This window comes from Gopherus flavomarginatus, chromosome 2 (genome assembly GCF_025201925.1).
Source record: "Gopherus flavomarginatus isolate rGopFla2 chromosome 2, rGopFla2.mat.asm, whole genome shotgun sequence".
Lineage (NCBI taxonomy): Eukaryota > Metazoa > Chordata > Testudines > Testudinidae > Gopherus > Gopherus flavomarginatus.
Window position 1 is genome coordinate 49,922,124 of NC_066618.1, and position 12,119 is coordinate 49,934,242.

The 12,119-nt window shown below is 41.5% G+C and overlaps 2 protein-coding genes across 11 annotated transcripts in view; both read left to right on the plus strand.

The window, feature by feature from the left end:
* The window catches only part of CASD1 (CAS1 domain containing 1), a 509,685-nt gene that overhangs the window by 371,110 nt on the left and 126,456 nt on the right, over window positions 1-12,119 (plus strand). The window lies entirely within an intron of this gene.
* PPP1R9A (protein phosphatase 1 regulatory subunit 9A) overlaps window positions 1-12,119 on the plus strand; it is a 237,510-nt gene that overhangs the window by 152,526 nt on the left and 72,865 nt on the right. For all 9 annotated transcript variants that reach the window (XM_050941685.1, XM_050941687.1, XM_050941684.1 and 6 more), the window contains exon 6: window positions 2,517-2,652. In XM_050941685.1, the coding sequence (XP_050797642.1) occupies window positions 2,517-2,652 (136 nt within the window). The remainder of the gene's footprint in view (window positions 1-2,516; window positions 2,653-12,119) is intronic.

A 12,119-nucleotide genomic window follows, 5' to 3' on the forward strand; every position in this document is an offset into this window, starting at 1 on the left:
TTTAAACTCCTAAGTGTCTCTCACTTGTTTATAACATTGGTATTATAGTGTGATTATCTGTCTTACTACTGTAATACATCAAGCATCTAATTACAGTACGTCCAGTGTACTGGAAAAAAATCTGTGTTACAACCAAAGCTCATCCTAAAATGTAATTGCTGAAAACTAGATCTGGGTTTCAACCAAAGCAAGGGAACAAGTTTTGAACCTGCAGCAATAACCAACTTTGAGAGAATAGTGTAGTGACAGAGTTTCATGAAATAACAGGAAAATTTAAATGTACTTTGAATTAAGAAAATAGCATAAGTATCATCTATAGACGTATCCATGGGAAAAGATGAAAATCCAGAAGCCAAACTGATTGGACAAAAACATGGAGATCAATTCTCCACTTTAGCGGGGTGGGTTAGGGGCCACAAAGGTGTGTATAACGAGCAGGAAATGCAGTGCAGGTGGGGAAGGATAGAACAGTGGCTCTATAGTACACTGCACTCCTAATAAGCCCACAGAAATCTCTCTATGCTACTACCATGTGCCTGTTTTTTTGCAGGCTTGTGGGAGGAAATGTGCTGCAGTTATTGAATTAGAAGTGATGATTACTCCTTTGTGAATTCTGTGCCAAAAATTAAAAATTTTGTGCACAATATTTTAAAATTCTGCATATTTTATTTGTCAAAATAACACTATATAATAATGCCAGTTTCAATTGTTTTGGTGATTTATTTCAAAATACCTGTCAGAAACTACATTAGAACCTCAGAGTTAAGAAGACTTTGGGAATGGAGGTTGTTCATAATTCTAAAATGTTCATAACAAAAAGTTATGGTTGTTCTTTCAAAATTTACCACTGAACATTGACTTAATACAGCTTTGAAACTTTACAGTGGAGAAGAAAAGTGCTGCTTTCCCTTTTCTTTTTTTAGTAGTTTTCATTTAACACAGTACTGTACTGTATTTGCTTCTTTTTTTTTTCTTTCCTGTCTCTGCTGCTGCCTGATTGTGTAATTCTGGTTCCAAATGAAGTGTGTGGTTGACTGGTCAGTTTGTAACTCTGGTGTTCATAATGCTGAGGTTCTACTGTATGTCTGTAACAATACAGATACAAAATAAATTCCCCCAGGAGTAGAGAGTTAAGGAAAGCCCTATGACAACCCAGTTCCTGCTTCTCTGCCCCCCCCCCCGAGCCCAGCTGCGTGATGCCCTCCAGACCAGACGCTCACACCCCTTCCTCCTCACCTAGCCATGCCCCGCTGCTCAGACACTCCCACCACCTCCTCCCAGAACCCAGCTGTGTTCCCCCCAGCCCAAACACTGCACCCTCTACCCTCCAGAGCCCAGCTGCTGGGTCTCCCCAGCCCAGACTCTGCACCCCTAAAGAGCCCAGCCATGGGGCTCCCCAGCCCAGACGTTCGCACCAACTCTGAGCTCAGCTGCAGGGCGCACCCCAGCTCAGACACTTGCACTTCCTCCCCTTGAGCCCAGCTGCGGGGTAGCCCCCCCTCAGCTTATCTGCTGGATGACTCCCCCCACATCCCACTCTCACACATCCCCTACCCCCCAGAGCCCAGGGATTCAGAGGGAGAAACAGCCTGATGCTGGGTCCCAGGCTTATGTGGAGTTTCCTGCATGCTGTCTCCTTCCTTTAGGGTGTTCTGGGCAGGCCCGCCTGGGGGGGGGGGGAAGTGGGGCAATTTGCCCCAGGCCCCGCAGGGGGCCCCCACGAGAGTTTTTTGGGGCCCCTGGAGCGGGGTCCTTCACTCATTCCGGGGGCCCCAGAAAACTCTCGCAGGGCCCGGGCCTCCAGAGCTTCTTTCGCCCCGGGTCTTTGGCGGCAATTCGATGGCGGGAGGTCCTTCCACTCTGGGACCTGCTGCCAAAGTGCCAAGTCTTCAGCAGCAATCCGGGGTGGGGGACCCGCTCCACCGAAGACCCTAGGCCCCCTGAATCCTCTGGGCTGCCCTGGTGCTGGGAGCTGTAGCTGTTGGGAGCCCTCCAGCTCCCTTCTTCTTTCCCTCAGCGGCGTCTTCTATTTGCAAGCTGGGGACCCAGGCTCTGCAGGGTTCAGGTGCCCCTAGTGGTGGCCAGCAGCTCTGCAGCCAATTTCTGGGCGGGGGAGGAGGAAATTCTGTGCAGAACATTAATTTCTGTGTAAATTCTGTATTGTGCAGTGGTGCAGAATTCCCTCAGGAGTAGATGACGTGTAACAAATTTGCCCTGCTCTGGGTCTAAATCCATGGTGTTCACACTCTGTGGAGGGGGAATTTGGAACCAGACTTCATGAGCATTGTTAGTGTTGTTGTTTTTTTAACACAGTACTTGTACTGTACCTGGTCACACCATGTCTGGTGTATATTGTTTCTTCTCTGGCAAGAATAGTCTACATAGTGGGCTTTGCATATGGTCACAGCCACATCAGATATTTTGCACAGTTAATGTACACCATTAATAAAAAAAAATCAAAAACAGAGCTTGAGAAAGGATTGAAGAATAATCTTGTTCAATAATGTTTTCTGCAGGTTTGTAATTGGACGAGAAAAGCCAGGACAAGTAAGTGAGGTTGCTCAGCTGATTAGCCAGACCCTAGAACAAGAGCGTCGCCAGAGAGAGCTCCTGGAACAGCATTATGCACAGTATGATGCAGATGATGATGAGGTAATATACTTGCTAGCATTCCTCCTATTCATTACTTCATAATGTTCCCTTTTTGATTTCCAGTTCATTCTTTCTAACGTGCTTCGAGATAATGGTGAGAGGAAGCGGTGTCATATGAAAACTAAATCTATTGTACCATGCCTGTAAAAATATACACCTGTTTTACTAATGCATATATTCCTATGGTGCTCAAAAATGTAACCATGCCCACACTGTATTTTAATCAATATTGATCTTTAAGACTGCTTCAACCTGGGGCTGTGATGCACTAGCCAGCACGATAGCTGGTGTATATGACTATGAATTTCACGAATGCCTGGTAGGAAACTTGTCCTGCTGTTGCATAGGACAAGATTCCTAAATCCTCTGCCCCAAGTTGGAACAGCTAAGTAGCACAGGGCCAGATTTGGTCTAGATTTTCTGTACAGTCAGTCGAAGAGACACTTGGGTACTGCCATCTCTCTCTCCACCAACTCTAATTGTTTCTTTACCGATTTTAGCATGTGTCCTTCTTCAGGAACAAAGTCACTTACTACGTTTTTCAGCATGTATTTAAAATAATCCTTTTGTTCGAGGAGAGTGAACATCAAATTGATTGACACTTCTGTAAGCATTGCTCTTTTGTTGAGGTGTCTGCTTTGTCTATATTAAGGAAAGGAGGTTGGTTTGCTAATACACTGAAGCATTATTCTCTCTCTGGGAAAATGATTATTTTTTATCTTCCAGTAATTAATTTTTTGGGGTTTCTGTAGAGAGATGCATGAGGGCAATTGTTCTTTATCATCCTCAGCCTCCATTAAATGAACTAGTAAGAAATTTTATTTTGAAACTTCCATCTAATCTATTTTTTCCATTTTGGGTATCTGATGGACCCCTACGAGTTAGAATGCAGATTAACCCATACCATATACAGCCTTTACTGAAATGCATGTTCAGAGTCGTCATATTTACATCTCCCAACACCCACAATGTGCACATATACTCATTCTGACACCAACAGGCTTTAGCCATACAATCCCCTTAATTTCTCCCTAGCCCCTTAAAATGTCCCTCTCCCTACCTCTGATGATAAGACAAAAAGCAATGGGCTTAAATTGCAGCAAGGGAGGCTTAGATTGGAGGTTAGGAAAAACATCCTAACTGTCAGTGTGGTTAAGCACTGGAAGAAATTGCCCAGGGAGGTTGTGGAATCTCCATCATTGGAGGTTTTTAAGAACAGGTTAGACGAACACCTGTCAGGAATGGTCTAGTTATTATTATAGTCCTGCCTTGAGTGCAGGGAACTGAACTAAATGACCTACTGAGGTCCCTTCCAGTCTATGATTCTATGATAAACATCTGTTGCCTGGAAGAAATCTGTTTCACACCTTTTGGTGACCAGCCCCAAGTCACAGACCTTGAGAACATCATTTTCAGTGTATAACTCCTTACATTATCTGTGCATACATTTCACAGTGATTATGAGGACCAGTGTGACACAGGCTTTCAGTAGAAATCCTATATGACTGTTCGGTGAACTAGTATGTAGATACCGGACCCAAGGGATCCCTGGTAGCCCTTAAATACTCCAGTGCCCTCTGCCAGTTGTCACCAAGAGATCCCTGGGTCACAGTTGGTGTTGGTAATTCCGTTGGTGACACTGTTTCCTTTGAGTCAGTTCTGACCTAATGCCCCAAGAATGGTGTTAGAAAGTACTATGTTGTTGGAGGTGTCTTTTTTCAGGTGGGACCTACGGCAAAATTGCCTCATCTCACTATTGTTTTGTCATTGTCCTTTCCCTCCTCCTTTTTTTTTATTTAGGCTTGGCAGAATTTGGTTTTTATTTTTTTATAGTTTCGATGGATAATATTAATGTTTATTTTTAAGTATTTTTCTATTTTTAATCTATTTCAGTTTTCACATGTATGCAAAATTATGGGTTTTAAGCATTTTTTATATTTATAGATTTTTATAGATTTAAATTTTCACAGTTGTGTGAAATTATGAGGGGATCAGACAGTAGTTATTTAATGATAATAGATGTTAAGATTCAAAAAGTTAAGTCTTTATAACCATTTAAACACAAATTGTCAACATACCAAGTCAAGGTATACAAAATAGATATTCTTAAATCAAGTTCTAATAAGCTTTCAAGCAGCATTTTTCTTACTTTGCCTATCTGTAGATTTCTGTTACTATCAATGGAAATATTTTGTTGTCGGTTTACGTGTGTGCGGAAAAATCGCTGTTTACTGACATTTAATGATAAAAAAAATCTAATCCTTCCAAGCCTGTTTTATTCCATCCACCTGTTGCATTTTGTCATACATCATTGAAGATGATTTCCGCACCTTGGGGTGGGAGGGTTCTGGCTCGCCAGGCAAAAGGATACACCTCTTTAAGGACAGAGAGGCACAGATGTTGCTACAGATGCAGACTATGTCATCAAGGGGACACTAACTCATCCCCAGGTAACTGGAAGAGAGGGGAGATTATGTAGGGGAAATGCCCTCTTTCACCAGGACCAAACAGGGCAGCAGCCGCCCTCTTATCCTTGAAAGTAGTGAAATATCAGGATCTGCTGTGAGCATTGCGCTAGCCACTCCTTTCTGGGGAGCAGGAGGACAAAGGAGGAATTTTCCCCTCATTGCCAGATTGGCCAAGCAGAGTGAGTATTTTTTTGTCATCTCTATAGTGGATTTGGGGGCAGGGAGCTTAGTTGGGGCGAGCATGGAATGGGAGTTAGGCTATGATGTCCCAACTCATTATGTAAATGTGGGATCGATGTCCGGTGCAGGTATTCTGAGGGGAATGGAATAATGATCAAATAAATAGTTTGGTAAAGGATTTAAAGGAGGTGTTTTTTAACGGAGAGAAAAGGGGGTTTGGGGCTCCTATGACTGGCATGGCAGGGAGCCAACTCCCCTCCTTTATAGCCTACCTTCCCCCTCATTCAAGGGAGGGGATGGTAAGGTCCCAGGAGAGGGGTTGCTGGGGATCCAGGGGACAGGGAGCTGACAGAAGACCCCAGGGTAGATATTGAATTGATCATGGAGCTACCTGCACTGTACACTTTTGTCTGCTGGGTACTCCCAGATAGTTGTTAATAAAGTTGCACTCCAGTTAAACAACTTCCAGTGTCTCTTGTTCTTCTGGTATAGCCGGACAGTAGCTGTCACATTCCTTCTTTGCGATAGCTGTATTTCATGGTGAATGATATGCAAGCGCTGTAGCAACCTTGCAAATTTCTACTCACTCACTTGTTTTGGACAAGTATTTTAATATCATTAGGTTTTTTTATTATCTCAATGGTCTGAATAGATTTTCAGTTTTTATCCTTATTTTATCAGTGTTCAAAGTAACATGAAGAACCAGTTTAGAAAATGACATGACTTAGCTGAAGAAGCAAAATATTATTATGTTATGTGAATTAATATCCAAATACCAAAAGATTGTTTTTAAATGGGGATAAATTGTTAAGCAAATCCAGTGTTTCCAACTGTAGTAACTAGAAATGTTGTTGTGAAAGTGGTAGTTGACACGACTCCAGTATACGTCAAGTGTCTTGCATGTGATGAGCTGAGTGCAAGCTGTCAGAAAACATTGATGAAGAGGTAGCATTAAACTGTGTCCGTAGTCCATTAAGTACCATTTCATCACTGTTGGAGACTTGTAGATAAACAAAAGATTAAGCCTGAATCTGCTATTAGTTATGCTCATTGGACATTTAGTGCCGATTTCCCCCAGTGTATGTGAGAAGAGAATCAGGGCCACTCTATTTATCATCTGTGCTATTAAACAATATGAATTAATATGTTTTCCATTTAAGATGGAAAAATACAATAGAGTTACTATTCATGTTTTTAAAGATGATTTTATGGTATTATCTGCTGCAGTGTACAGCAAATTTGAATGAATAATGTCAAATGAAATCCACCCTGATATAGAGAGCTAGCAAAAGGCCGATATACCACTTAAGTGCCTGGTTTTCTGTAGAACTTAAGTGTTGAATAGGCCTTTTGCTGACCTCGTTGTATAGGGGAGAATTTGAGCCATCATGAAGACAGTATGAACTGAACTTTTGCCGTCAGAGTGCATAATATAACTTCTCATTTGGCTACCGTACAGAAGAATTCTTTTTTATTTTTTGTTGTCAACCATTTTAGAAAACTGAGAGGGAATTTCAAGGAGCCTCAAGCAACTACAGTAACAATAACAATTGTTATTGTAAAAAGGTTTGTTATTTTGAAGCAAATAACTTTTGTCTGTGCTTTGCTGGCTTTTTTTACCCTAATTAAATTTTCATGTATGGCTTATTAACTTCACACAGGGTCTGAACAACCTAATACTAGTAGTTTTATATGACATAACAGGCAGCAGACTTTATTAATCAGTCCATGTATATTCATGACATATACATCAGGTATTCCCTTAAATTGCTGTGTTGTACTTTTTTAAACACAATTTTTGCATTATTTAATTAATTATAAGGGTCCAAAACTGCCTCTTTTGAATTCATTAGCAAAACTCCCACTTATTTCAGAGAGGGCATGAATGAGCCCATTGTCACAAATGATATTACACTGCCATTGTCAGGTTCTGTACTTTATTCAAATACCAGCCTATGGCCTTGTCTATACTAGAGGACTCAGGTGTTTTTGCTTCAAACCATTGTTTTGCATCAGCTGAAGCAGAAATGATTGTATGGATGCACACAAACCAACCTCAGTTGGTGTAAAATTTTCCTTTGTGTCTAAACAAGTACTGCCTTACACCTGTATGTTCAGAGGGGGTGAATGTCAGTTTTGATCGCACCATCATCTGGTGAAACTCTGCAGCCTGTCTACAATAAACTGTTGCCCCAACTTAACTTAAATGAGTTTAAAAACACTCTTCTTTCTATTTAAGTATGGTCTGTAAGGAAGGAATCAACTTAAGCTAAATTAGTATAAGCCGCTCTTAAACCAAATGAAGATCATCCACACGTTTTTTTGCCAGTTTAGCAAATCAGTTTAAAAAAGCCCCTGTATCTAAATAGGTGTAAGCTGGTGCATAGATAAGGCTTCAGTTCATTGGCTGAGAGTCCCATCTTTGCTTCCATTTAGCCATCCCCATCACAGGTCTTCAGAAATGCACCCCCAAACCTGGTCCCTCTCAGTGGAAAAGGCAGTTGTGCTGTGTTCCTCATGGCTTCTTACCTGTCAGCTCTCTATTCTTCTCCTAACACCTCTGTGTCTCTGGAAGGTTTGGAATATGTGGTATATGGCAAAAGGGAGAGATTGCAGGCTCAGCCAGTGCTGTCTGTGGAGAGGAGAGGGATGTTTCCAGTTAACACCAGCTAATGTTGGTGGGGATCATGGCTAGTAGAGGGGAGCATTTTGGAGGGTATGGGATACTGGGAGGTTCCTCCCTAAAGGGAGGGGTTGGAGGGCAACAAGAAGACTTCCAGTCAGTGAGCTAAGAAGGTTCACCAGGTGAGAGAGCTGTCATTTGTGGCAGCTGCCAAGAACGACAGCTGCAGAATTGACATTGCCCGAGTTGAATTTGTTTGTGATCAACTTTAGAGGAGAGTTGGCAGTTTTTCAAAGGGACACTATTAAGGGCCCAAAAGCAAGCTATTCCGATGGTAGGAAGATAGAAAATGTGGCAAAAGACCACCTTGGCTTAACCACGAGATCTTGCATGACCTTCAAAATAAAAAGGAGTCATATAAAAAATGGAAACTAGGTCAGATTACAAAGGATGAATATAGGTAAACAACACAGGAATGCAGGGGCAAGTTTAGAAAGGCAAAGGCACAAAATGAGCTCAAACTAGCTATGAGAATAAAGGGAAACAAGAAGACTTTTTATCAATACATTAGAAGCAAGAGGAAGACCAAGGACAGAATAGGCCCGCTGCTCAGTGAGGAGGGAGAAACAGTAACAGGAAACTTGGAAATGGCAGAGATGCTTAATGACTTCTTTGTTTCGGTCTTCACTGAGAAGTCTGAAGGAATGTCTAACACAGTGAATGCTTATGGGAAGGGGTAGGTTTAGAAGATAAAATAAAAAAAGAGCAAGTTAAAAATCACTTAGAAAATTTAGATGCCTGCAAGTCACCAGGGCCTGATGAAATGCATCCTAGAATACTCAAGGAATTAATAGAGGAGGTATCTGAGCCTCTAGCTATTATCTTTGGAAAGTCATGGGAGACAGGAGAGATTCCAGAAGACTGGAAAAGGGCCAATATAGTGCCCATCTATAAAAAGGGAAATAAAAACAACCCAGGAAACTACAGACCAGTTAGTTTAACTTCTGTGCCAGGGAAGATAGTGGAGCAAGTAATTAAAGAAATCATCTGCAAACACTTGGAAGGTGGTAAGGTGATAGGGAATGGCCAGCATGGATTTGTAAAGAACAAATCATGTCAAACCAATCTGATAGCTTTCTTTGATAGGATAACGAGTCTTGTGGATAAGGGAGAAGCAGTGGATGTGGTATACCTAGACTTTAGTAAGGCATTTGATACGGTCTCGCATGATATCCTTATCGATAAACTAGGCAAATACAATTTAGATGGGGCTACTATAAGGTGGGAGCATAACTGGCTGGATAACCATACTCAGAGAGTAGTTATTAATGGCTCCCAATCCTGCTGGAAAGGTATAATAAGTGGGGTTCCGCGGGGGTCTGTTTTGGGACCGGCTCTGTTCAATATCTTCATTAACGACGTAGATGTTGGCATAGAAAGTACGCTTATTAAGTTTGCAGATGATACCAAACTGGGAGGGATTGCAACTGCTCTGGAGGACAGGGTCAAAATTCAAAATGATCTGGACAAATTGGAGAAATGGTCTGAGGTAAACCGGATGAAGTTCAATAAAGACAAATGCAAAGTGCTCCACTTAGGAAGGAACAATCATACATTCACACATACAGAATGGGAAGAGACTGTCTAGGAAGGAGTATGGCAGAAATAGATCTAGGGGTCATAGTGGACCATAAGCTAAATATGAATCAACAATGTGATACTGTTGCAAAAAAAGCAAACATGATTCTGGGATGCATTAACAGGTGTGTTGTAAACAAGACATGAGAAGTCATTCTTCCGCTTTACTCTGCGCTGGTTAGGCCTCAACTGGAGTATTGTGTCCAGTTCTGGGCACCACATTTCAAGAAAGATGTGGAGAAATTGGAGAGGGTCCAGAGAAGAGCAACGAGAATGATTAAAGGTCTTGAGAACATGACCTATGAAGGAAGGCTGAAAGAATTGGGTTTGTTTAGTTTGGAAAAGAGAAGACTGAGAGGGGACATGATAGCAGTTTTCAGGTATCTAAAAGGGTGTCATCAGGAGGAGGGAGAAAACTTGTTCACCTTAGCCTCTAATGATAGAACAAGAAGCAATGGGCTTAAACTGCAGCAAGGGAGATTTAGGTTGGACATTAGGAAAAAGTTCCTAACTGTCAGGGTAGTTAAACACTGGAATAAATTGCCTAGGGAGGTTGTGGAATCTCCATCTCTGGAGATATTTAAGAGTAGGTTAGATAAATGTCTATCAGGGATGGTCTAGACAGTATTTGGTCCTGCCATGAGGGCAGGGGACTGGACTCGATGACCTCTCGAGGTCCCTTCCAGTCCTAGAGTCTAGCTCAGTATGAATAGAAACAGAAATTTCATTTCAAATGGTGTCTTAACATACAGTGCAGTGCCAGCGTATTTGAAAACTCCAGAGCAAAACAAATTTTCCCACTCAATGAAAACCAAGTTCACATCAGAATACATTGACAACCTGGCTACCTAGTGGGGAAAAATCTAAGCCTTTGATATTTATTCTAAGGATAGTAGTTTTCTTAGGTTTAAGAGACTTTGAGTATTTTAGATTCCTCAAATTGAGCTGCTTTAAAATTTGAATGATCTGATTTGACAATATTCTTCACAATCTGACTGTATATGTAAAAACAAAGTTAAATTCAGCATCCTATAGTCAACAGATGAAAAATACTATTTTTTAAATTGCAAGTTTGAAAGTAAGACCTAACCAAAACAACATTTAAACTCACTTTACTGGCATCTGCCACAGAATTTCACTAACAAATACTGATCCCAGAGTTGTGTTGGAGCCCTGCCTAGAGACGTGAGAGCTGGAGCAAGTGCCATGTGTTTCCTTTGCCAGATGTTTCCATCAATAACACTGGTGCACTAACAAGAAAGTAAACCAATAAATCCACGCTAATTTCCAGCATCGTTAGAAACAAGAAAACAAGAAATGTGGTGTTACATGGAAAAGGCCAGAATTTGGTCGTGTCAAGGTTCCTTCCCCACTCTGAACTTTAGGGTACAGATGTGGGGACCTGCATGGACACTTCTAAGCTTAATTACTAGCTTGGATCTGGTATCGCTGCCACCATCCAGAATTTTCAGTGTCTGGATCACTCCCTTTCCCCCCAAAACCTTCCCCTCTCTGGGTAGCCTTGAGAGACTCCTTCACCGATTCGCTGGTGAGTCCAGATCCAATCTCTTGGATCTTAAAACAAGGAGAAATTAACCATCCCCCCTCCTTTCTCCCACCAATCCCTGGTGAGTCCAGATCCAATCCCCTTGGTTCTAAAAACAAGGAAAAATCAATCAGGTATTAAGAAAAAGGCTTTTAATTAAAGAAAAGAAAGGTAAAAGAAAACCCTCTGGGAGAGTTTAGCATACCAGCTACTCTCACAGACAACAGATTCCAAACACAGAGGATGTTTCCCTGGGCAAAAATCTTAACACACAGAAGAATACCCAAATTTGATAATTCCCTTAATGGTACCAAGACAAGTTACAAAGAAAATAAACATAAACCTATTTATTTCTTTCTAAAACTTACTACTCTGATAAGAGGCTGGTTGCTTGATCTTTTTCACTCCGGCTGAAACTGAAACTCTAAGCAAAGGAAAAACTTCCCTCCTTCCTTTTGAAACATCTTGTTCCCCCATTGGTTCCTCTGGTCAGGTGTTAGCTAGGCTAGGTGAACTTTTTAACCCTTTACAGGTAAAAGAGGCATTAACCCTTAACTATCTGTTTATGACACGCCCCCCAAATCTCAGACAGTGTGGAACCACACTGGCGGTGATTTCTTCCTAGAACTTTAGAATAAACAGATTAATAAAACACATGCACCTTTACATATGCTACTAATTATGTAAAACTACAAGATTTTTCACGTTCCAACAACAATTTAACCAGTTAACTCCGGGAAACTTTCACGGGAGAGTGCATCAGCTACTTTGTTAGAAGCTCCTGAAATGTGTTGAATTTTAAAATCAAAATCTTGGAGAGCTAAACTCCAACGAAGAAGATTTTTGTTGTTTCCCTTGGCAGTATGAAGCCACTTTAGCATAGTGTGGTTGGTTTGTAGCTGGAAACTCCTTCCCCAAACGTATGGGCGTAGCTTTTCCAGGGCATACACAATGGCGTAGCATTCTTTTTCACTGATTGACCAGTGGCTTTCCCTCTCAGACAGTTTCTTGC